General features: G+C 36.5%; 2 protein-coding genes across 2 annotated transcripts; both read left to right on the forward strand.

Annotated features, from left to right (window-relative positions):
- Positions 1 to 680: 680 nt before the first annotated feature.
- On the forward strand, positions 681 to 3,919 carry LOC114174159. The gene is made up of 2 exons (XM_028058935.1): positions 681 to 1,640; positions 2,879 to 3,919. Exons 1-2 carry the CDS (start codon positions 1,211 to 1,213, stop codon positions 2,974 to 2,976), a joined length of 528 nt encoding a protein of 175 aa, XP_027914736.1. The 5' UTR covers positions 681 to 1,210; the 3' UTR covers positions 2,977 to 3,919.
- An 11,875-nt stretch (positions 3,920 to 15,794) lies between these two features.
- Positions 15,795 to 24,337, forward strand: LOC114174160 (ubiquitin-conjugating enzyme E2 variant 1A-like). The gene is made up of 5 exons (XM_028058936.1): positions 15,795 to 15,973; positions 17,886 to 18,025; positions 22,748 to 22,873; positions 23,037 to 23,163; positions 23,956 to 24,337. Exons 1-5 carry the CDS (start codon positions 15,946 to 15,948, stop codon positions 24,012 to 24,014), a joined length of 480 nt encoding a protein of 159 aa, XP_027914737.1. The 5' UTR covers positions 15,795 to 15,945; the 3' UTR covers positions 24,015 to 24,337.
- The last annotated feature ends 1,858 nt before the right edge of the window (positions 24,338 to 26,195 follow it).

Below are 26,195 nucleotides of genomic sequence, written 5' to 3' on the forward strand. Positions count from 1 at the left end.
ACATAATTACATAAAGGTTATGATAAGGTGAAAACTATAATTGAGATGCGAATGAGTTTCATGATAAACCAAATAATTAGAGGAAATAAAAAATTTGATATACATATATATATATATATATATATATATATGATTACTTAATTAATTGTGAATATTTTAATAATTTAAACGGGACGAGTATTATGGCGGGGATATGTAAATCCCCATATTCATCCACATACCCAATTGAAAAAGTCGGGAATTCCCCATAACCATACCCATACCCAGTCAATGTGGGAATTCCCCGTCAAAATGGGGACGGGTTCAAGTAATACCCACGGGGACAAATTTATTTGCCATCTCTAGTCATGACTCATGACAACTTCACTTAAGTATTTTTTTAAGCAATTAAATATTTTTTTTAATTTGAGTTGATTAGTACATTAAATAATTAAAATACAAAAATATTATTGGAATACATTAGATAATATTAAGATCATTATATCTAGCGACTAGAGGGATGTCGATGACAATCAATCGACTAATTTCGTTTTACATGCAAGACCTCCACAAGAACTGAAACAAAATGGTAGATTGTATTTTTCCTATTTATTGTACAATTCAACTCAAATTAAAAAAAGACTAAAATATTTAATTACACTTATTTTTTTTTTTAAATATTGAAGTGAAGTCGTCATGAGTCCTAATGACTTCACTTTTCTAATACACTAAAAACGGTTTGATTCATGACGACTTTGCTTTCTTATTTTTAAAAAAAAGGAAACTGACCTGTATCATGGTGACTTCACTTGTAATGTCATTCTCACTCTTAATGACTTCACCTTGTTTTACAAAAAAAAAAAAAAACAAGAAAAGGTCCAAGAGGAAATAAGAAGGAGTTCTAAAACTCTCACACAAGTCACACACTTCGAGGAAGGTAGTAGGATTGTCAACCAATTCTACCAACCTCCTTCACCTAGAAGGCATGGGAGGTGTTCTTGTCGACGTTGGTCCAATTAATAACCGAGTATAAGTCTAGAAAGAGCAGAAATTGTGATGTCTCCTGTCTTCTTCCCTTTCTCTTTTTATATTAGTTAGTATGCTAGTCCTTAGCACGACTATCCGGGGAATCTGGGCCGTGGCGAGAAGGTTGCGCTTCCTGGGGGATAGCTTCCCGTTGGGGGTATCTTTTCGTTAATTCCGCCCTTTGAGGGGTCATTTTCCAAGCCTCATGCTCTACAGTACTAATGAGCTGTTAATTGCGCTTGGGCTGTCTAGAAAGGGCTTCATGGTCGGGTCAAACTCAGGCGCGCCTGGGTTGTGCACTAACCCTCCAACCTCATGGACAGTTAACTTGGCGAGGAGATCGTCTTGTTCCCCCTGGCGCGCACGATCTTCGATTGCTCAAACATCACCAATAACAAAGTGCCACGTGGGCCATGTTTCAGAACATTTCAACTTCCTAAAAATTCAGGTTTTCCCTCTTAAACCTGTCCTTTCATTACCATCTTGTCTTTTCATCTCTCGTCACGCGATATCGGCATATATCCACTTCTATCCTTTGCTGATTTCGTGGCCATTACTCGCATCATTCTTCTCTAGCCTCCTTCGAGACTGCCTTAAATGGTGTTTTCCCGTAGGATCGTTGCGTCTTCCAAGAGGTATTTCAGTTAACCCCTTCCTCTACTCACTTTATGCGTTTTGTTGGTTGTGTTCGTGGTGTCATACTAATACTCTTGAAAGGATGGTTTTTACTCGAGCTTTAGTTTCTGTTACTTAGTTCATGCTTTGATGCTCTTCGTTTGCGTTTTGATGCCCTGCATTCGTTTATGAGATGCTCAATATAGTAGTTCTTCTAGGTGGTTTTTATAGGAATGGGGGATTGTGTTCCAAAGGAAGGAAAAAATGTTCAGTTTGGGGGTTTTGGTGGTTTTCTAGCTGCGATGAGGGTTTGTCTGAGTGGTTTTCTTATCTTTAAATGGTTTTCTGGTTTCTTTGAGGTTGTCTTTGAGTGGTTTCTGCGTTTTTGCTTGTTTGTCCATGCTAGGAGGTCTTAGACTGTCGTGCTCAGTTTGTGTCTGATTGATCACGACCTCTTATGATGAATTGTATCGCTAGGCGCCCATAGGTCTCTGTAGGGAAATATCGAGTTTTACCTCGGATCAGATGGTGGATCGGTTTCGTCGGGGGTAGAGAATATGCCAAAGTAATGAGGCTGATGTCGTGATAGTCTGATGTGCTTTAGACGAGCCGGTGTGTGCTGATATCAGCACGGATTCTGCCTCGAGGCAATTTTGTTTTTTCTACTCAACCCTTTTTTCTAAGATCAGGCTGAGGTTACCTTTGAGCTCTTTTGAAAAAATTCTGTTAACCGAGCTCAACGTGGCTCTAGCACAGGTACATCAGAATAGTTGGGCTTTCGTCCAAGCTTTCCACATTTTATGTACCCATTTCGAGTTAGTTTTGAGCACGAATGTGTTTCTTTATTTCTTCGAGATGAAGAAATCCACTAAGCAGATGTGGTCTTCCCTAAGTGGCGTAGGAGGTCGAGTGCTTTTGACATTGTTTCAATCATCTTACAAGGGTTTTAAGGGTTCCTTCTTGAAGGTCCGAGCTTCTTCTCAAAAACCTGATCTCCTAGAGGGTTCCCGCTATATTGGACTCAGAATCCCAGCTTTGTCGGAGCTAGGCAGCTAGGAGATCTTGACCCATAAGAGCGAGAGCATTACCTCTTGTTGGAACAACTCAAAATGTTGTTTGAGATTAAATAAGTTCTAAGTTTCGAGTTTCAACCTGCTAACCTTAAATTCTACATCGGTTGGTTCATGGATGTGTACTTGGCTTCTCTCCTTTGATGCTCGCTGTTTAAGATAATTTATTTTTTATTTTGCTTTTGTAGAGTCTAGGATGGGTATGTCCAAACAGGATCTTGCTAGGCGTTTGAAGAGTATTCGAGCCCTTGTACCTCAACCTACTGTGGTGGAGGCTCTCACCTGAGTTGCGGATGCCATGCTGGTACCATCTGATGATGGAGAGACAATATCAGAATCCGAGTTGAAACGCCGGAGAAGGGGATCGATGGCCTGTGGTGAAGTTGAGATGGTCGCGACGTCCTCACATTCTCGCCCCGAGCATGCTCTTTCTTCCACAGGACAGCTGCCTTTGGAAGGTTCGAGTAGCATATGCCAAAGCTTCTGGGATTCGTCGTATCGTCATGTGGCACATAATCTAGCTCACAACATTTTTTAGGATGATCTCCGGTGTTTGCTCAATCAGGATGTGTCATCGATCCAAGAGAACATATGCGCCTTTCTCCATAAAGTCGAGGTGTCTTCGATATCCTTGTGTGAAAAAATGAACCGCCTAAGTCTTGTTGAAGAGAAAAAGGACAAGGAGATCGCCACCATAAAGCTAGAAGTATCTCGACTGACTTCCGAGCTTGCTGATATGGAAAAGTTGAGGAAAGGCCTCAAGGAACAGGAAGTGAGGTCTACTGAACTCGAGATCGCTCTCAAGGAGGCTACCGAGAAAGCGACCAGTCTTGAGGGAGATCTCCGCCGACTGGGGTAAAGGCTGAAGAAAAGTAGAAAGTATGGAAGGAGCAGAAGGAGAAACTGGCAAACGAGGCTGCTACAACGTATGGAATAGGATTCGAGGCAGCCTTGGAGCAGGTCCGCTTCCTATGTCCTTCCGCTGATCTTTCTGGTGGGGATGCTAAAAAAGTCGTCATTGACGAGGACTTGGTCGATGGGTGATGCTGGTTTTTTAGATTTGATGTTTCCTTCTTCGTATATTGAAAAACAATACTTTGTATAATTTAAGATTCTGAACTTGAAATGAGGTCGTACCTGTGGATGTTTTTATGCTCGTATTTGTGATGTCGCGTGCTTTGACCTTTCGTTTGAAATATTTTCTTTTACTTAGTTGACTGGTCTTACGAGATCGTCGCTTGCAATCTTTAAATTTTGCTACGGATTTTGCGCTATTTATTCGTAACTCTCAAGTCCAAAGTGGATACCGAGCTGAGACTAAGCATTCGATTTAGTTGATTGCTCCTATGTCGAGCTTAGGTAGTCGCTTTAGACAGCTCTTTACCGTCTCTAAGCCGAGCTTAGGTAGTCGCTTTAGACGACTCTTCGCCGCCCCTAAGTCAAGCTTAGGTAGTCGTTTTAGACGGCTCTTCACCGCCCCTAATCCGGGCTTAGGTAGTCACTTTAGACGACTCTTCACCGCCCTTAAGTCGAACTTAGGTAGTCGCTTTAGACGGCTCTTCACTGCCCCTAAGCCGAGCTTAGGTAGTCGCTTTACACGTCTCGTCACTGCTCCTAAGCCGAGCTTAGGTAGTCGCTTTAGACGGCTCTTCGCCGCCCCTAAGCCGAGCTTAAGTAGTTGCTTTAGACGACTATTCACCGCCCCTAAGCCGAGCTTAGGTAGTCGAGAATTGCATCATTTAATTAGGAACAAAGAAATATGAATTTTATTTAAAAAATGAATCTGACCTCATTAAACAACCCTTGTGTTCCTTAGCCAAGGGAAGAAGAGTGTCAATATGGACGAAATACATGATGGTTTAACTAAAATAAAGACGGGGATTTACTGCGTTCCAAGTTCCGGGAACTTCCGATCCATCTAGAATTTCTAAGACGTAGGTGTCATTCCCGAGCACTTGTTTGATACGGAAGGGTCTCGTCCACTTCGGGGATAGTTTATCTTCGATTTGTAAGGGATGGGTTTTTCTGAGGATGAGATCGGATTCCCTAAACGATCGGGGGATGACTTTGCTTTTGTACCTAGATTCGACTCGTCTTTTCATTGCCTTGCTCTTGATTCTCGCCACTTCTCTCACCTTATGTAGGATGTCTAGATTTGCTCGCACACCTTCCTCTGTTAAGGCGACAAAGAATGTTCTAACTCAGAGAGTAGGTTGTTCAACCTCTATAGGTAGAACAACGTTCATACCATATACCAGATTGAAGGGGGTTTCCCTTGTGGTCATCTGTTTTCACTGTGGAGATACGCCGGCGCAAAGCTCTTAAAATTATTTGATTTGTTGCCTCTGCCTATCCATTTGTCTACGGGTGTTCCACAGAAGAGAACACTTGACAGATTCCCCCGCTTTTACAAGCGTCGCGTACAACTAATGTCGTCAATTGCGTTTCGTTGTCGGAGATTAATCGCCTCAGAACTCCAAATCGGCAGACGACATTTCTCCAAATAAAAGCTTTTATTTTACTCGCCGAGATTGTTGTTGCGGGCTCTACCTCGATCCATTTTGTGAAATATTCGATTGCGACTATCAAGAACTTTCGTTGTCGAGCAGCCAGGGGGAATGGCCCTAGAATGTGATTCCCCATGTGTGGAAAGGTCATGGAGTGCTTATGGAGTGCAATTCCTCAGGTGGTGCTCGGTGAAGGTTGACATGGCACTGACATTGTGGGAATCGTCTCACGAAATCTCGACAATCTTATTTTAACGTGGGCCAATAATAACCAGCTCGGAGAACCCTCAAGGACAGGGTTCTGCCTCCGACGTGACTGCCGCAAATACCTTCATGGAGCTTGGACATCAACGGATTGCCCTCCTCCAGTGTGACGTAGATGAGGAGTGGTTGGCTGAAATCTCGACGAAAAAGTCGTCCCTCTATGATGGTGTATCTGGCCGCATTCTTTCTAACAGCTTGAGCTTCCGTGGGATCGAATGGTAGACGACCATCTGCCAGGTACAACAAGTAAGGGGCCAACCATGATTTTGAAGGAGGTCCCCTCTCTTGTTCAATGATGATCGAGCATGTTTGGACGTTGGATCCAGTGTTTGTGACCCTAGGTGTCACCAATATCTCTCGTATTATTGATCTTTGTCGTCTTAGGCGCGATCAACTCACTAATTTAGACAAGAGATCGGCACATGAATTTTGCCCCTCTGGGACGTGTATCAGTCTAAACGAGTTGAAAGTGGTAGCCAGGGTTTAAACGAAATCTAGATACTGAGCGAGCAAAGGGTCTTTAGCTTGGTATTCCCCCGAAACTTGTCTTGTTACTAGCTGGGAGTCGCTTTTCACCGTTAGTTCTTTCATGCTGAGCTCTTTGGCGAGCAACATTCCCGCTATTAGAGCCTCGTATTCTGCTTGATCATTGCTCGCTCGAAAGGCGAAATGAAGTGAATGCTCTAGTAGAGCACCTTGTGGATCCTCCAAGATGATGCCAACTCCACTTCCTTTCGAGTTCATTGCTCTGTCAACCAACAACACCCATCCTCCATACTCCTCTCCCTCCATGGCGATTGGGGTCAACTCGGCCACAAAGTCGAACAATACCTGAGCTTTGATAGGACTGCGAGGTTCGAAAGAGATGTCATATTCCGAAAGTTCGATGGCCCATTTGACGAGTTGTCCTGATACTTCAAGTTTTTGGAGGATCTGCCTTATGGGTTGGTTGGTCATTACTATGACGGGATGTGCCTGGAAATAATGGCGTAGTCTTCGCGTGGAGAGAACCACAACTAGAACTACTTTCTCAATTTTCTGATATATGATTTTCGCCCCTCGAAGAGTTTTACTAACAAAGTAGATTGGCAGTTGGTCCTCCCCCTAGTCCAGCATCAAGGCCGAGCTTATGGCACTGTTGGTGACCGTGATATACAATTTCATAGGTACCCCTTTGTGGTTGGCATAAAATCGGTGGGCATGACAGGTGTTCTGTTAGTTGCAGAAAGGCTTGTTCACACTCGTTTGTCCACCAAAAATTCTTTCCCTTCTGGAGGCATTCGAAGTACGGATGCCCACGATCACTCACCCTCGGTAGAAATCTCGATAAGGCAGCCATGGGTCCTATCTGATGAAGGATTGACCCCAACCAAGGATGGAGGCACATGCTTAAGAAGACTAAGCATGTTTAGAAAGGAAGTTCACTAATCCTTCATCCCTTTCATTTGTGTTTGTTATTTTTGATTCCCTAAGTTGACTTAGTTGAATCAACTTTAGTTGACTTGTTGACCTTTGACTAGGTTTGACTTGTTGATTATAGTTGACTTGACTTAAGCCAACATGCTAATGTATGTTTATTTGCTTTGTAGGTTAATTAGGAGTAAGAAAGCAATGCTAGGTGGCGCATGGTGATTGGGGAGCACAAATGATGTGGATGAGAGAGTAAAGCAAAGGCATAAAGTATAAAGTAAAAGGCATGAAGCAAGTGTACCTATGTACCTTTGGTCTCCTTTGTTTTTAGCACACTTTGGCCACTTTTTGGAGACATATGAGACACATTCTTTGTCTCCTTTTGTGCTAGAACGAAATTAGCCTTGCACACACCATAGTTAGGTCTTTTGTCTCTCATTTTTGTAATCTTATTTGACGTAGTTTCTAGAAGCTAGGGTTAGGTTTTTGTAGAGACATCCTTAGGTATCTTTTATTTGCTTAGAGGCCCCTAAACTCTTCTATATAAAGGGTGCTCCTAGACATGTAAAAGGGTTGAACATTTTGAAGTAAAAACACTTTTGTGTCTCAACCATTTGTGAGAGTTTCCTCCCTTGGGAGTGAATACTTTTAAGCCTTATCTTGCGTAGCAAGTGGCGGCACACATCCACTCATCTTCAAGGTTGCCATGGCTTCTAGCCTAGCCTTGTAGTGGCGTGCTTCTCACATTTTTACCATTTCTTTCCTTTCCATTTTATGTTTTCTTCTTCCTTTAATTGTTCTTGGTTTTCTATGGTTTATGTGCTTTCCATTTCCTTTTTGTTTTGAATCAATCCATCATCTTCTTCTCTTGAGCTTTGTGAAAGGAACCTTCACATCTAGATAGCTTGCTATCTTAATGTCCAGTTTCACTTAGCTTTCTTAATCAACTCACACCATATTCAATAATCTTAAAAAGGAACAAGATAATCCTTCATCATTTGGTATCTAGAGCCTAGGTTATCTTGAATATGGTGTTTTTCATGTGCTAACCTTGTCTTGTTGTAGCTATCTTTGTATGATTCAAATCCACTTCCATTGCACAAAAAAACAATGCTGGCAGAAACTGTTCACAATTTTAAAAGACTAAACTGCACCTGCTCAGTGATCCAAAAATTACGTTCTTGATGTCAATGGAAAGCTATGTTAGTCTAGTTTCTAATGAAAAAAGAACCAATGCATTTGGAGTTTTGTGGAGAGAGTTATGATTGAAATAGTGAGCAAAAGTCAGAGCTGCCGAGATCACCGCGAATCAACGTTTTTCAGGTTATGTTGGGTAGTTTTGGCTACTGTTTTTGTTACTCTTCTTACTCCTAAATGTTGTTGGATAACATATCTTTGGATGCTTAGTCTTTGAGCCTCAAATCCATGAGTTTAAATGCATGATAGCTACATGTTTGTGTCTTTGTGTATGACATGTTTGAGTCTTTAAATGTGCCTAACTTTTGCTTGAGTCATATGTCATATGTTATCTTGAAGTTTTCTTATTCTTGTTTTTACAAGTATTTGAATCTTGCTTTCACTTTATGTCTTGCTTGATGTATGCTCCATGAAATTGATTTTGGCCTAAAACTTGAGGAACTAAGTGTCCAAGCCACCTAAAACTCTTTCTCACCATTTTATGAAACTAGTTGTGAAAGAAGAAAAATTTGCACCAATTTTTGCCTAAAAATTGAGAGCAACCTTGCTCCTTGGTGAACTAAAAGTGTGTTTTTCACTAGGTGTTATGCTACTAGTTTTCATACTTGAGAATTGGGTGATATTGGCTAATTAGTTCCATGCTTTAACTTGGTTATGATCTTTCTTGGTGTATGCATGATTTAAGACTTGAAGATGCTTGTCAAGTACTTTCCATAGAGTCTTTAAAATGTGCTTTTCTTGTTTTAGTCTTGTTAAAAGTTTTGTCTCAAGCTTTTCTTCTTTAGAGTTTAGCTTTCCTTGTTTTTGTGCTTTTCTTGCTTGTCACTAGGTGTTCTTTGTTTTGTCTTAGTAGTTTTCTTTTGTTGAAACTTTTGGGATGTTGTGGCCGAATCACTTGTCTTGCATTTGAAAGGTTTCGAACAAGTTTTTAAAAGTGTTTTCTTCACTCCTTTGGTGGATTTTGAGTGCTAGCCTTGCCTTGTTACATTGGGAGAGTGATCTAAACACTTGGGTTACATTGTGGGTTGGATTTGGTCTCGGTTTTATGTTGTCTAACCCCTAATTCATTTATTTTGTCTTGGCTTTGAGTGTTTTGTTGTAGGAATCATGGCAAGTTCATCAAATGCACCTACTCCAAACAAAAACAATACATTGATGAGAGTGCTTCGGGATTTGGAGTTGTCTAGGAAGGAGTCCTTTGAACAATTGAGAAAAGAAAAGGAGCAAAGTGACCTAAGAATCCAAGAGCACATTCAAAGGCTTGAAGCTAAAGAGCAAGAAAGAGAGGCTAGGAAAAGAGGGCATTCTAGGCGCAACCCAACACAAGAGAAGCAAACTCCAAAGATTCCTAAGTTCTATGGTGGAAGTGATCCCAAAATCTTCCTTGATTGGGAAGCTAAAGTTGATCAAATTTTCAATGAAAATTATGTAAATGATCAAGCACAAGTTGATCTAGTTGTTTTAGGATTTTTGGAGTATGCCAATACTTGGTGGCATAAAGTTTGTAAGAATTATGACCAAGGGTCACCCGCGGCTTCTTGGATGGACATTAAAACTCTTATGCGCGCTAGATTTGTTCCTTCCTATTATAGGAGGGAGACTCTTTTGAAGCTCCAAAGGCTTCAACAAGGGTCCATGTGTGTAGATGAATATTACAAGTTAATGGAGTCCATGCTTCTAAAAGTAGGACTCCAATTTGAAAGTGAAGAGGAAAAGGTAGCTAGATTTGTGAGTGGCTTAAGGAGGGACATACAAGATTTAGTAGAGTTATATGAGTACTCCTCTCTTGACAAAGTTTTACATTTGGCCATCAAAGTTGAAACTCAATTGCAAAAGAAAAAAAAGGCCAAGAGGAGTGGTTCATACAATGACTACTATAGTTGGGGAGGGAAAGAAAATTCTGGTATAGTTGAGTGAGGATCTTAGCGTGAGTGTGGAACCAGTGGTCCAGACCATTATGGTGTTAGTGGTCCTAGACGATGACTAGGGTCAAGTAAGATTATAAGAATCGTCGGAATTGCCAATTTGTAGGAAGTGTGTAAATCTAAGGTAGGGAGGTTGTTAAAGGATGCATAAAGTGATGGAAATCGGGACAGCTAAGTGGAGTAAATAATAGAGCTTATAGAGGTAGGAGTTTACAGGGACACATTGATTATTGGAATAGTTGAACTTATGCATGACTAATTCGATAAACTAGTTTAAAGGTATATACATGAAGTGAAGGGGGTTCAACTATCTGAAAACATGATTACGTGAGACCATTGTGGGGAACTTGAATAAAAGTCACGAAAACCAGTAAGAGTATATTACTGGTGTGGCGCCTGGCGGTGGGATCGCACTCGCCAGGCGATAGCAAGGAAACAGTGGGGTTCTGGAATTGGTGGCGCTTGGCGGAAGGGAGTATCCCGCCAGGCGATGGCGACGAAATCAGTGGTCTCTTGGACCACGTCCGCCTGGCGGTATGGGTTGTTCCGTCGGGCTGTAGTTAATGAATTTGAATTCTGAGGCGCTTGGCACCTGACGGTACATGTCCCCCGCCAGGCGGTCTGGGAGTGGATAGCGCCTAGCGATACGTGACCCCCACTAGGCGATTTGGTTGCTGTAAGTCCTAAGTGATTGGACTTCGTAGGGTGATCTACAAGGCTTTTGGTGATGTCTCAAAGGTAAGATTGCTGGGTTCCTTGAGTTGAGCTCGGAACATATCCCTTGAGTTGAGCTCGGGATAGGGGTTAAGCACGTACATTCCTCGAGTTGAGCTCAGAATGACATCTCTCAAGTTGAACTCGGGATGGCGGATGAACACGAGGAACCCTTGAGTTGAGCTCGGGTTGGCGAGTGTTGCCGGTGTGAGTGTGCTGGTTGTGGCCAGTACGAATGGGTCCAGATAGATTGCCATCCTTAGTTGTTGGCTGACGAGTTTGGTAGTCTAGGGACATTACGGACTATGTTCGTAATTGGGAACTCCACCTGGCGTTACGGTGTATGATTCGTGGCATTGGTTCCCGCACGTGCTCTGTCGGTTGTGGCCGATAGGTTTGGCAGCAAATTATCTTGGGGTAATCACTAGAAGAGGTAGAACATGAATGGTCTGGTTGTGGCCAAACGTTAGAGAGTTGAGAAAGAGATGATATAGTGGTTAATTGTAGAAATTATAGATATATGATTGGCTATTTAATTATTGTTATGAGATATGTTGATTTTATAAGCTCACCCTATCTGCTTGTGTTTGGCGATGATCGTGTACGCGGTACACGTGAGCAGAGGATGTTGATGCAGGTGGAACCGGTGACGCTTAGCTACAGAAAGGGGATATCCGGGGTGTTTTATATTATTTGTAATTTCTACTTTTGGAAGTAAAATGTAATCTCATTTGAGACGTTTATTTTGGATTATTACAATTTGGTATTCTTGAACTTTGTTTCTATTATATATATTTATGAAAGTTTAAATTTCCCGCATTTTTGGGAAATGAAGTTTATTCATAAATGCGACAACTTTATGATTTTAATTGTTTTATTTATTTAAATTAGTAATATCCTGACGGGATGTTACACTCTACAGTACTAATGGGTTGTTAATTGCGCTTGGGCTGTCTAGAAATGGCTTCGTGGTCGAGTCAAACTCAGGCGTGCCTTGGTTGTATAAGAGATAACATGAACAACCACCAAGAGAGACTATGGTAGACCTTTCTCATTTCCATGGGAAAGAAGATGTTATGGCATACCTAGATTGGGTGATGAAAGTAGAATAACTTTTGAGTGCCATCAAATCATAGAGGATAAGAAAGTTGTCGTAGCCATCCTAAGCTTCTAAGGGAAGGCTATGTATTAATGAACTTACCTAGTGAGATAAAGAAGACTTTTCAATTCCCCTCAAATCCAATATTGGAATGACTTGAAAAGTGCCCTAAGAAGAAGACACATACCTTCCTACTACCACATGGAACTTATGGATAAACTCCAAAGGCTCCAACAAAAATACATGAGTGTGGAAAAGTATAGGCAAAAGATGAAATTCTATATGATGAGGGTCGAGAATTAGGTAGAAGAAGAACCCCCTAAGATCCTATAGAAAGAAAAAGAGACACTATGGGAGGGAACATCATCACACACTCACTAAAGACATTATGTGTTTCAAATGTCTTGGTAGAGGTCTCATTTCATCACAATGCCCCACTAAAAGGATCATGATCTTAAGGGGTATTGATGTGTATAGTAGCCAAGATGAAGAAAGTGATATTAAGGGTGAGGAGAAAAACACACATAAGGGTGAGGATGCCTTTCCTTGTATTGGGGATCATCTTATGATAAAAAGAACTTTCCACAAACAACCTAGTTCCCAAGCACTAACCCAAAAAGAGAACATCTTTCACACAAGATGTAAAGTTTTAGAAAATACATGTTCTCTTATTGTGAATAGTGGTTTGTGTTGCAATTGTTGTAGCACTAGGTTGGTTGAAAAGTTAGCACTAGGTTGGTTGAAACACCAATGAATTAATAATGATAAGGACATAGTTGTTAATCAACTTAAGTTTTCCATAAGGAATTATGAGGATAATGTGTTATGTGACATAGTACCTATGGTAGCTTGTCACATCTTAATGGGAAAGCCTTGGCTTTTTTTTTTAAATAAAATCATACACCATGGTCATACTAATGAGATAACCTTCACCCACAAGGATAAAAAGTTTGTGTTTCACCCTCTAACACCATCTCAAGTGGTAGAGGATCAAGTGAAAATGAGAAATAATATAGAAAAAGGAAGTAAAAAGAAAAATGATGACACTTATAAAAGTGAAATCAAATGTTCAAAATGTTCAAAGTGTTAAGGTGACACACACAAGTCCAATGATTTCCCTGACAAAAGAATACTTATGTTTAGGGCTAAAGGTTTGTGTGAAGATTCCAAAGAAGTCTTCTTTCCACCTTCTTCTAGAATGGAAAAACAAGACCAAATAAGATATTATGTTGGAAAGGGAAGTCACTCTAAAAGCACGTGGATTCAACACAACAAGGCAAACAAGATCTTAAAAAGAAATGCTCCCCAACTTCAATGCCTTGATCATTCATTTGATCACAAGTGTATGATCCTTGGGAGCTACATGCTTTGGATAATTATTCTAATAACACTTACCTTGTCTCTTGTTTTTTGTATAAGGGTATTTGACCCCAGGGAAAGAAAACCAAACATCTCCAAGAGGAAACAAAGAATTGAAGATTTGAGGGCAAATCCTTTTGAAGAGGGAGAGGATGATGACATACCTCCTAGCATGGACTAAGCACTTTCATGAAGAGTTAGAGTTATGTATGCAAGGTGAAGCCAAGCTTTTCTCCCTTGGGCCATCATGGAGCACTTATAGTAGATTGGGAATATCTAGACCTTCTATTAAGGATAAAGTAATGTCAAATTTCCTTTTAGGCCTCGTATTAAGGGCCAAGTAGTATAGAGCTTTGGTCAAATTGGGTCAACATCCAATTTGAGCCTAACTTAAGTAATCTTGGTTAGTTTAAGTTTTTAACATAACTTGGTGGACAAGGCATGATGAAGGGCGCCCCACATTAGGATAAGTGACCATGTGTCATGATTCCAGTGGGGAACTTTTGCAAGAGTAGTGGTTTTTCCTGAAAGTTAGTAGAGAGTTTTTTCCTGAAAGTTAGTGGCCAAAAGTCCTCCTCTCCTTCACTAAGATAAGTTTTTTTTTATAGTTTGGAGCCATGGAAGCATTTTTAATGTTTGTGTCTACTTTGGAGACACCTTCTTTTATAAATATAGGTGTTTCCCTCCTTGTAAAACCAGTTTGAGATTTGCAATGAAATGTTGCCAAAATATTTAACCTTTTTTAACTAGTCTCTAAGTCAAGGCTAGAGCATCCCAAGTGTTCCCTCTAGCCACCCTTCGTTAGAGTTAACCCAAACTCTCAAAGAGAAACATCAACCATCTCCATCCCACCACAAAATGAGAGCTTTTCCCCTTCATCGCCTTACTTTCGCGCACCACTCAACACCATACCCATCATCTTCATGCTTTGGCCCAACCTAGCTTAAAGAGGAGACTATAAAAACTTGTAGAGAATCAAGGGTGGTGTAGTTAAGTGAGAGAAGCCAAGTTCAAGCCAAACATCTTAATCAACATCACTTATCTTTATTTTTATGCAAACTTATTTTCAAACATTTATCATTGTTTTGTAACAAACTTGAATAGATTATAGATTACTATTTTATCAAACCAAATCCCTGAAGAAACTATTTTCTTGAACGAATAAATTTACACCCTTAGTGGGAAACTAACAACCAATTATGGCATTTCTTTCATGATCTTATGGTAGGTACATGACTTCTAGTGTTTGATTCAATGCATAAATTCGAATTTGAATCTAGAATTAGTATATTTGTAATCCTTTATAATATGATCTTTGTTTTTATGAATGCATGATTGATATAAATGTTAGTAGCTTTCTCATAATACAATTATAAGCATTGTGGATGTTAAAAATTGCCATTAGCTTACCCTTTATTTTTCTATGTTGGTTGTCATGTTCTCTTTTGCTATGATCACTTTTATTAGCAGATCATTAAGCTGATTAATTATGATAATTATCTATATAGTCCAAACCTAGCTAGCTAAGGGCCCATAAACCTAATATAAATAAGTTATATCCGAACTTAGAGATATCTAGGCCTAAAGGTTGAGTGAAGAGATGAGTGTTTTAAGGAGTCTTTGTAGTCTGTTTTCCATCCTGCAAAAACAAACACAAATATGATGATTGATCTCAATGATATTATCTTAATAGATTTGACTTTCGTCTCAAAACCTCCCTTGACTATGAACTGAGAGATTTATTTCAACATTCAATAGTCCTACATTGTTTAAAAGTCGAGACAAAAAATAACATCTTTCAACATAAAAACTTATTTCTCATGACCAAAGACTTGAAGTTTAAACACACCTTCAAAATGTTTACCCTAAACACAAACAATCCCCAAAATCATTTCAAATCCCAAAAGCCTAAAATACATTAACATGCTTGGAAGGACGAAATCAAAATTAAAATGGAAGAGATAGGAGGAAATAAAAACCCTATACAACAGTTGCACACTTTTTTAGCTAGGTTGAATTTCTGAATGTTTCAAAGGTGTATTTGTACTCTTTTCATTTATCTAAATTCACTTTATTTTGTTATCTATTCCGCTTCTCTTACTTTCCACCCACCAACTTAAAAGCAAAAAGCCATATCTTATTTATTAGTTATACTACTCAAATAAATATATATCATGAAATAAATAAGGTACTCAGCATGATCTAAATTTAATTAACACTTATTTAAATTAATCCATTCACTCATTTTTCACATAAAAACAATACTTTTGTCATATGTACATGTTGATTTTCCTTTATAGAGAACTGACACAATTTCTTCCATTTATTTTTGTGTATCAAAAGTATTCATAGAGAAATTTACAACAATACTCACTCTTATTTATAAACCGTTTAGCTTTCAACACAATTTGAAAAAGAAATTATTTTTTCTCATTCTCTCATAAGTAAATTTGATAATCAAAATTTAAAAGTTAAGTTTAGTTTCATCTAACTAAATATTATACATGTTTTTTTTTAACTTATGAAGACGTCGAATATGTTTATTCGAAAATTAATAAAATTAAATTAAAAAAAATACATGTTTTTGTTTTCTAAATGGAAACTATGTATTTAGGTTAAATTTACAAATATTCCCAACCTCTACAGTAGTTGGATTGGAGTACAACTAACAGCAACATCACCAAATATATAAAACTTGGTACCTTTCTTTCTTTCTTCTCTCTATCGATTCTCCAAACAAACCCTACCCGTTTTCAGTGTTTCAATTTCTCGCAATCGTGATGGGTTCCGAAGGATCCAGCGTCGTCGGTGAGCACTCATTCCTTTTACCAATCGTTATTTGCCTTTCCAGTTCTTCAATTTTTCAATCCTTAAATGCTTTGGGACTCTTCATGTTTTTTGTGATCTTGTGCTTCCCTAATTGAGGAACGAGACTTTGTGCTTGCTCTGGCCATAGCCCACTGTTTCTAGTTGCGTTCCATTTTTAGTTTTGAATTGGGTGCCTGTGTTGGGTTATGATGAGTTGGTTACAACCGTAACTTATAAATGACTTTTGATTTTGGAGGTATATGATTACAATTGACTTTTTATTTATTGTTATGGTGATTGGAGAGGGGGTGATTCCTTTCTTTCATTTTTCTCCGGAAAATAGTCACCCCATGCTATAACCAATTCTGAAATAAATGGAAAGGGAGTTACGCAGATTTTTACTTCAAGATTTCTGTAATTGGTGGAATCGTTAGCCAATGTTGTGTCTGCTATCTAGTATAAAGCTTGCTGCACGAGGCAATTGAGTTGCTGTGGGCAGTCCATGCGGGGTTTTAAATGGTGCTTGCGCGATTGCAGTTGTGATTTTTTTTTTGGCAAATTTTGAATTTGTTATCCTTGATATTGGGCTGAGGTGGCTGCAATAGGGTTTCGGAGACCACAAAAGCCTTGATGTTGTAGCTCAATTGTGGTTCTCGGTTTTTACTTTTGCCACTTATCGCAGCTGAAGTTCTTGTGCTGCCATCTGTTTAAGTATTTTTCTCTTTGTGAAGGTATGAATATAGTAATATAATGGTGGAATTATGTTTCATCAACTTACTGGACAAATTTAAATTATGCTGTGGGGGTACATTGATTATGCCATCCTCCTAGTCATACACAGTATTGTGGAGTTAGTTTATGTTTGAAGTCATTTTAAGTTTATCACAACATGCGTGTATGCATTGCTTGTGAGTGACAAGTTTAATTGTTGTTGAAAACCTAAAAAGTGTTTTGTTATTTCCTATATTGGTTCGTACACTTTCAAAGCCAGTTTATGACACAAGCTTTAGTTCTGTATAGTTTGATACACAATACGCAGTGACCATCCAATAATATTTTTCGTTACTGGGTGGAGGCTATGTGGTGGTGAGCTGCCTAAGATCTGGTTATTTTGTTAGGTAGTGTTGAGGGGAAATTGATAAATCTGACACTGTTAATGATTCCTCTCTAATAATAAATATATCATATATCTGCCTAAGTTCTGTTTTGCCAGTTATTGTAAATATATTTTAATACTGATATATGAATGGTGGTGGCCTTGGTCATATTCGGTAATAGTGATAAATGAACTCTTAGGATGATACTGATGACTTACGGTTTGCTACTTGATCATTGCAACATGGTTCATATTCCCACTCTTTTTTCTTTAAATGTATCGCTAATTTAAATTGTGGGCATTCTATTGGTTTTTTCCCTGTGGCTGTTTGAAATGGGTTTATATTACTGACATGCAAAGAGAATGGGCAGCTTTGCTACATTACAGATTCTTCTCAAATATCTTTGTTGTATCTTGTTTTCTGTTTATGAGAATGCCTTATCCTCACTCAAATTGTATTTTTCCTTTAAAATTTCTTATAAAATCCCTTTGTAAATTTATCAATTATTAACGCCTCCCTTCATCAGTCATCACAACGATGAGGAGTTCTAGTTACACACACCTTCTAACACTCTCTCATTGGTTATCATTTGTTGAAAACTACTATATCACGAGAGAGATTCTTGAAATAGACATGGAACCCTCAAAATTTTGTGATGTGGAATAAATTTTCACAAATAGAACAGAATGTGTTTAGAACTGTGTTAAAAAGTGTATTTCTTGCATTTCTCTTGTAACTATTCCATTTAAACAGTTTTGAAGGACTTAGTAGAACTTAGATTTGAAATTTACTCTTAAATTATTTGCCCCCTGCAGTTCCTAGGAATTTCAGATTATTGGAAGAGCTTGAGAGAGGTGAAAAGGGAATCGGAGATGGAACTGTTAGCTACGGAATGGATGATGCTGATGACATATACATGCAGTCGTGGACTGGGACTATTATTGGACCCCCTGGTGTAAGCTGTCTCTGCTTTTCTGGAATAATACTGTCTTTTTCTTTTGTTAGTTATTTTTGACACTTGGAACCCCAACTAACGTTCTTATCTGCTTCTATGACTAAGTAAATACTTTGAACTTCAGTAGGAAACTGGGAGTTGTTGAACATTTTTCAGTAAAATGTTATAGATCAATAATCTGTAAACTGATATTTATGTTCTTCAGACATGCATAAATGTCATATATGGATTGAAATTTTGGATGACAAGTTACAAATAAAGGTTCCACTAGTATAACTAATAGCTCATTTTATTAGCTTCATTATATAGATGTTTTAGTAAAGCCAGCTCCTTTTTTGTTGATTGATGTCGTGCTACTCAATAGGTGTATTGAATGAATGTGTTTTCTATTTTGTACATATTTTTTGGTTGGCTTCTATTTTTAGTGTCCAGAGGGTACATACATATGTTTTAGAAAAAAATGGACTCGTCAATGAACCAAAAAGAAGAATTTCAAGGTTTTATGGTTGGACTTAGTTTTATACATATGACACAGAAGCCTTTTCTAATTGGATAAGGTTTTCTACATTGATAATGTAACATCACACCATTGGATTGTCATAACCTAATGTACAGAAAGGTCATTTAGATCTATTTTCTTTTTAAGAGTTTCAATTGTTTTTTTTCTGTAAAATCCTTTAACCTATAATTTCTGGGTCATCTTCCATTTCGTCAACTCTTCTTTATGAGTGAGATGTTGTGATATCTCAAGGTACATAATAATTAGGGTTTAAAAAGGGGTGTTAAACGATAACTGAAAAGTAATAACCTCTAGAGTCAGTTACTGAGAGCCTTTGTGACTCTGTTACAAGGTTTGGTACAATTCTTGTAGGTTTGGAAGAATGTTGCATACAATTATTGTGGGAAACTTCTTAGTCTCAAAAACTCAGTCACATCTATAGCTCGGGGGACCTAAATTGGGGCAATGACGGGATATACTTGATTTAGTAACAGTTTTCAATCTACCATTTCTATGTACTGCTATTCTCTTCTCTCTTTTGTTCCTGGTTTCATCTCATTTTATGTGTCCGTTAATCCATCCACAAAACATACTCATCTATATAACACTGTTCTTGTATGCTCTTTACAGCTCACCATTCAGTGGGTACCATAAAGCATAGTAGGTATTATGGCCGTATGGTTATTTTTTCTTTAAGCTTGAGAAGCACCTTACCATCACAAATAACACCTACCTTACATCCTCCCTGCTTGAATTACTATAATTGTTATATATACATACTTACATGTATTAAAATACTATGTTAAAATATTCCTAATTACAGAAGTTTGGGAATACCCTTAATCCATTAGCATTATATAATCTGGAAGCATATCAATTGCGATGTATATTTTTTAATAGAAGTTTGATATTAATTCTACCCTCTCCCTGCCAAGAGAGCATGGTAATTGATTCTAACCCTTTGTCGTCCTTCTATAAACCATCCATTTTTTGGGGTCCTGCTTTGTCAGTGATGATCAAGATGGAAAACACAGTCGGGTAAGTGTCTTGGTACACTGTAAGAGCTGTCATGTTTAAACTGATATTGTTCCTTCTTCTTCCTAAGTTTATTTGCTCATGTCTGTTTCGGCCTTTTGGATTTTATTATGAGAAGTCAACTGGTTTTTGAGTTTTGCTCTGGTTGCATACCTTTCTGGGTGATGTAGAATTAATTGTATCAATCACAAAAGTAAAAGTAACAAACACGTATTGGCCTATTAATAATATGAATGATCCAAGGTTTTCCAGTGTCTTTGCAAATATGAAATAGGAAAAACCTTGAAACAGCCATGTGTAGTACATAGGGTAAAAGAAAAAGTAATTATCATTAGTTAAATGTAGGAAATCACAGAGGGGGAGAAACCCTTTTAAACATGCAAGTGTATTTTCCAACCAGACGCACCATCCAACTGCCAAAATTGAACTGTCGTGGTTGTTTTAAGAATTTGTTTTCTGTTTAATTCTATTTTAACTTTTAATTAAAATGTCACCTTATTTTAATTTTATTTTAAGTTTTCAAAGATTTCTGTACGAGACATTGAAAACAACTTATTATTGTTCACTGTTCCTATATAAATTGTTGAAAACAGGAAACAAAATGAAAATAGGTGACATTTTTATAATTAAAAATGAAAATAGAAAACATTTCTGAAACCGATCAGCCCCTTAGCCTCCTTTTTTGTGGCAACCTTTATATCATACTATCCCCTAGAAAGTCATCTAGTGGGACAAATCCGTTCTTAAATTCTATTAAAGCTTCCAAAGTAGCAGCTTTGGTGGAGAATTAGGTAAGTTTTTCAAATTTGCATAAAGTCATATTTCACATATTTGTACGAATCCTGTTAAGTACTTGCATCTCATCAAAATGTTACCTAAGACTACGCCTTTGATTTCGAAATGGGTTTTTGTTAAGTATGAATCATATTAAGAGTGAAGCTATCTGGAGAAAAAGTGAGGTAAGTTCCTCAAATTTGCATCAAGTTGTTTGTGCTAATCCTGTGGAGTACTTCCATCTGAGTGAGGGTGTTTTGAATTTCCAAATGATTTTGTTAAGGACGAAGCAGTCTTAGGTCAGGAGTATAGCAACTGAAGGAAAAATTTGAAGGAGCTTAAACACTAGACTAGAAAATCAATGGTCCAAACTCTCCTATGCAAATTGGTTCAGAGTAGTCTAAAGTGAAATAAAACGCCGTTTTGATTTTACTGTTTGTCTGTCACTCAAATCTGTATGGAAATGAAGATCTCACTTTCAAGAATGATCTTGAATTCTTGACTAGGAATTAGAATACAAGATAAGGGGCAGATTATGCAAAGTAAACAGATGGAGAAAGAAAAGTAAAGTCTCTGAAAAGGAATGTCTGTACCTAAATGTCCACCCAGAATTCATAGGTTTAACATCAACCAAACTGAAAACAATCAGTCGTATAAAGAAAGCATTCCCTCGGTAATTAGACTTGCGAGAGCTAGTGTGGTAGCTGTTCTGCTTGGTTTGTACTCATTTCTGGTCAAGGCCTACCAGTTCTGATTTACTTGATGCCACAGAATTTATATGGAAGCATGAGCACCGAGGAAACCATTTAGCTTCTAGAGAATTGTTTTGAGATACCAAATTCCAAGATCTTATGAGATTTTAGATTTCAGTAGTATTGATTATGAAAGAATTGAGATTGTAGAAAACGTGTTTGGAAATAGTTTTTTAAAGCTGAGGTTTGGTTTGGATGATAAAGTAGACAATCATTTTTGTAATGCCATATATTTTGAGTCAAATGACAAGATTTTCACTTCTCTCAAGATCAATTCTATTCGCATGGAATTGATTTTTTTCTTTAAAGAGCAGTACTGTTTGGGTCTTCAAATTTCAATGCTATCCAAATGAACTAAATCTGCATCATTTTTCTTAGGCCCACACCAATGCTACCAACTAACACAAAGGTCTCTTATATGTTTGTCCACATGTGACCAAAGAAATCTCTTATGATTTTCTATATACACAGAATTCATTTTTGAAACTTTATTACCCTATCATGATTATTCTTCCCACAATCAGGTTTTTAGTAATATCCAAATAGACTTGATCTGGGTCATTTTTCCTTCTCCTAACACAGCACAATTCTACTACCATGTTGATATGTTTGATACATTTATTGTTAGACATGTTTGAGACAAGTGTCCAGTAAGTATTCGGCAAGTGTTAGATACTCCTTGACCTTGTTACAATTAAATTTTCTTTTTGAGCTCTGACTCTTCAACACATCTTTAGACATTTTGTCTACACAATTTGAGCATGATAAATGAAAGTGAGTTGACACCTATTATTAGCTAAACAATTTCTAAACAGTATTTATCATAAAAAGGTAAAACGAAATAAAAAGAAAACAAATTATATTATAAATAATCCATGACGTGTAGCATTTTTTTTTTTAGTTTTGTATCCATAAGATTTAACTATTTATTTTAACTCTTTAAAATATATGTTTCTTAATAAGAATTCTATTGTGAGGACTGTTATTGTAGGAAAAATATAGCAAATTTGATTTTAAAGTGTGAATCTTAATTCTCAAATATATATGCATGTGTGTGTGTATTATGTATGTATGTATGTTAGCGATGGTGGCGTGTCCTATATTTTAGGCTCTAACCCTGCTTTAGAGTCCATGCCAGCATTGTTTCGGAGTTGGTGCTTTGTTGCCAAGATGAGTGTCATGGAAAAGATGCTGTGGAGATGTGACAATATCAATGAAGAATAGCCCAATAATTGGAGGGTGAAGACTAGAAAATGAGTTAAAACCGTTATAAGGATTGGCCTCTAGGGAGGATTGGCCTCTAGGGAGGGTTGGTTTTGACAGAACACAATGGTATCATTTGATTCAAGTTGTCAACCTACCTGTAATAAAAGGCTTTGGTTGCGTTTGTTTCGCTTTAAGTAACAAGCAAATGTGTAATGAAATAATTGGTTTTATAATGATAGGAATTAAATGAAAAATAAATTAATGTTTCTGAATAATTAAATCCCACTTTCTTTCATCTCATCTCATTTTTACTCCATTTCCTGTAGTGTTCACTGATTACTTTTAATTTCTTTAAATAATGCGTTTCACTTTCTAGCTGCTAAGCAAAACTGAGACTTGTATCTATCTAATAATATGTTGATATGGCTTGTTTCTCCTGTCATGTCATTTTACCAGACTGTTCATGAAGGACGTATCTACCAGTTGAAATTGTTTTGTGGCAAGGATTACCCTGACAATCCTCCATCTGTTCGATTTCAAACAAGGATTAACATGACATGTGTCAATCAAGAAAGTGGAGTGGTAAGAGAGAATTTTTTTCGTAATTGGAATTGAGCTCATTAATCACTAAATTGAAATTGAACTCACTAAATTCACTAGACTGGATTTTTAGGATTAACATGACATGTGTCTGTCATTACTCTTGCGTGAGTGAAATTGAACTCATTAATCACCAAATTACCAGGTTGAGCCACATTTGTTTCCTATGCTTGCTAATTGGAAACGTGAGCGAACAATGGAAGACATTTTGTTGCAATTGAAGAAAGAAATGATGTCACCACAAAATCGGAAGCTAACTCAGCCTCCTGAAGGTGCATCTATCTTATTTTTCTTGTCGCTATTTGTTTATATATTTTATAAATTGCTATATTGGTAAACATCTTTCGTAATTGTTAGTGGTATCTATAATTTGTTTGGTTTACTTCTCAGTGTGTGCTGTCATTATTTGTGTGTCTTGTCATAGTCTAAAGCTGTAGGCAAAGATGTTCTGACTCTTGTATATAAAGTTACTTCGTCTTTTGGTTAGTGATTGAAAGTTAAGTATCAGAGATTGTTAATAGAATTAACTTTTTTGAACTTGTAATAAGGAAGTTGGTGATTGTGAAATATGAAGATGCCAAATCACTTGCAACCAAGTTAGGATTTAAATTTGTTAGATTTTTTACGACTTTTGAAATTTTGGCTTATTCTTTCACCAAGTAGTCTTAGGAAGTGCTTTTGTTTGTTGTGTCATCTGTTAAAAGCTTGAAGATGAAATAGTGTTATATTTGTAATGATAATCCCCACATTTTTTTTTTCTTGAATCTCAGTTCATCTTAATTAAATTCAGGAAGTAAATTATATATTTTGTACATAAATTATCACTCGTTTGCAAATATAGTTCTTTGAAATCTGAGATTTTTTGGTAGCAACTTCCTTTCCTGAAGATATATTTTTTGGTATCTCAATTTCTTTTCCATTTTATCTTCTCGCCTGTTCTTAGTAGTTTATAAACAATTTTGATGAGCAGTAGCTTACCTTTGTATATTGGTTGTTGGATGATTTATTTTTGTGATGAATCTTAAATGGCTTGAGCATACTGAATGGTTATTTTATGAGTGTAGGCAATGAAGAAGCCAGAATTGATCAAAAGGGTCTGGTGGTGAGATGTTGTATTGTGTAATTCAGTGGAGAATCCAAGAATAATAATGTAAATAACTATATTCAATAGATGATCCACGTTCACGGACGCATGCATAAGGCATTTATAATGTAATTATGGACCATTTGGAGCAATCCAAGATATAGTAGTGACTATCATATCAGCTCTTGTGAATCCTTTTATTCTACTGAGGCTGTTTCTACAGCGGACTCTAATTTCGCAGTTTAAAATCCTCTTCTTCTTTTTCCTGTCTTTCATCTGTATACTTGTGTCTTATGGGATAACATTTGACCTATCATCAAACGATGCTTAGTTTCAATGGTGGAACTCAGTGTTTGGTTAAATTATGTTTTTGGTCTGTCTTGTTATGTTAGGTTGGTAACCCAATAAAGAATGACTCATCTCTACCCTACACTTTCATCTTAAACTCCATTTCTTTACAAAACTTTATCAAATGTCACTTCGTATTAAATATTGGTTGGCACATGTGATGTGATGGTATGTTATGATTTAAACAATGGGATGTTGTTTTCTTCATAATTTTGGATTCTCTCTAGAAGTCTTAAATAATGACAATCCCACATAAATGTAAACAAGTAGCAAAAATTAACTATCACCGTCTAATTTAAGTTCTTGATAAAATTTTATGCATGACTTACACAAATCAAAACCAGCACTAACATCACGTAAATGAACTTTTGTGAAAAATGACTCAATTTCTTCATCCAAGCATGTGACATGAAAAATGATAGGACAACATATTTATGTATGACAACACTTGAACAAATGATTTGTAACCAATATGACATAAGAAAAATTCATTTATATTTATCTTTTTCCAGTTGTATATACTTTCTATCATTTTAACTCTTAAATAAATAAAATTTTAATTATTAACTATATATTAAAATGATTTTTCGTAGATACAGTTTTATATAGTATTTAAATGAGTGTTTTCCAAATATTCTTAGATAAATTTATTATTATATTTCTGCTAATATGTATAATAAATTCTAGGTTAAATAGCACATCATGACAAATTTTAATTTTCTAATTTTTTACAAATAATTTTCTCGTTTTATCCATTAATATTTTTATTTCTATCACCAAATTTAAAACATAAAATTATTATTTAATAATTATTTCAAATTAATTGTCACCTTTTATGATTAATAAATCTTTTCCATCGTTTAGATAGTAATTATATTCATGCATATAATTATTAAAATAATTATAATAATAACCCACATTTTGTATTCTACATTTCCTTCCAAAATCCAAATTAATATTTATTCAATTTAAACCACTTTATTCTATCATATAATTTATTATTCACAATTCCCTCATTTAAGTTATATTTAATACTTTTTTTTTAGTTTATCTTTGCCCTTCTTTTTAAAAAATTATTGCGTTTATTTATATGTTAATTATTATATTTAAATTTTCAATTTTTTTAAATAAAAATTCGAACTGTCATTCAATTCCTACAAAATCAAATTCCAACTAAGTTACCAGTCCAAATACAAAACTCACACCCACAATTAGACTTTCTAACGCCAAATTCCATGAAATAATGAAGTGTGTGTGATATACTCTTATATCCTATATTGGGAATAAAATTATTATGTTGATAAAAAAAACAAAATCTTCTATCGATAATGAATATCACAATTTCCAACTTTGGGACCACAACCAAATTCATTTCGTGTGGCGTACCAAAACTTTCGAATCTCTTAATTATGAAAACCAATTTTTTATATTCATGCAAATTGCTTCAAGCAACAACACATTTTATCCATAAAACATTTTAAATATTCTAATAAGAGTTTTTCACGAATAATTAAAGGCAAAAACATCAAAAATAAAACTAAAAAGTAAGAGTTTTTCGAATTATTGATTATTCTAGACTTGACATTGTGAATTATAATAATTAAAATGTATTTTGACTTAAAAATAATAAATTGTGAATTAGGATAAATATTATGTATATGATAATCATATAAATTAACTATTTATTATCATAAAATAATGTTAAACATGTTTAGTACATCACGTCACCCTAACTTCCAATCACGCATGCTTAAAGTTTAAACCACGTATCAATTGTTTTTAATTATTATTAATTTTGTTGCATAGTAACACATTAATTAAGAGTAATAAGAAAAAGCACATCTCTTCGCCTAGTAAAAGAAATAAAAAATA

Source organism: Vigna unguiculata, chromosome 2 (genome assembly GCF_004118075.2).
Source record: "Vigna unguiculata cultivar IT97K-499-35 chromosome 2, ASM411807v1, whole genome shotgun sequence".
NCBI lineage: Eukaryota > Viridiplantae > Streptophyta > Magnoliopsida > Fabales > Fabaceae > Vigna > Vigna unguiculata.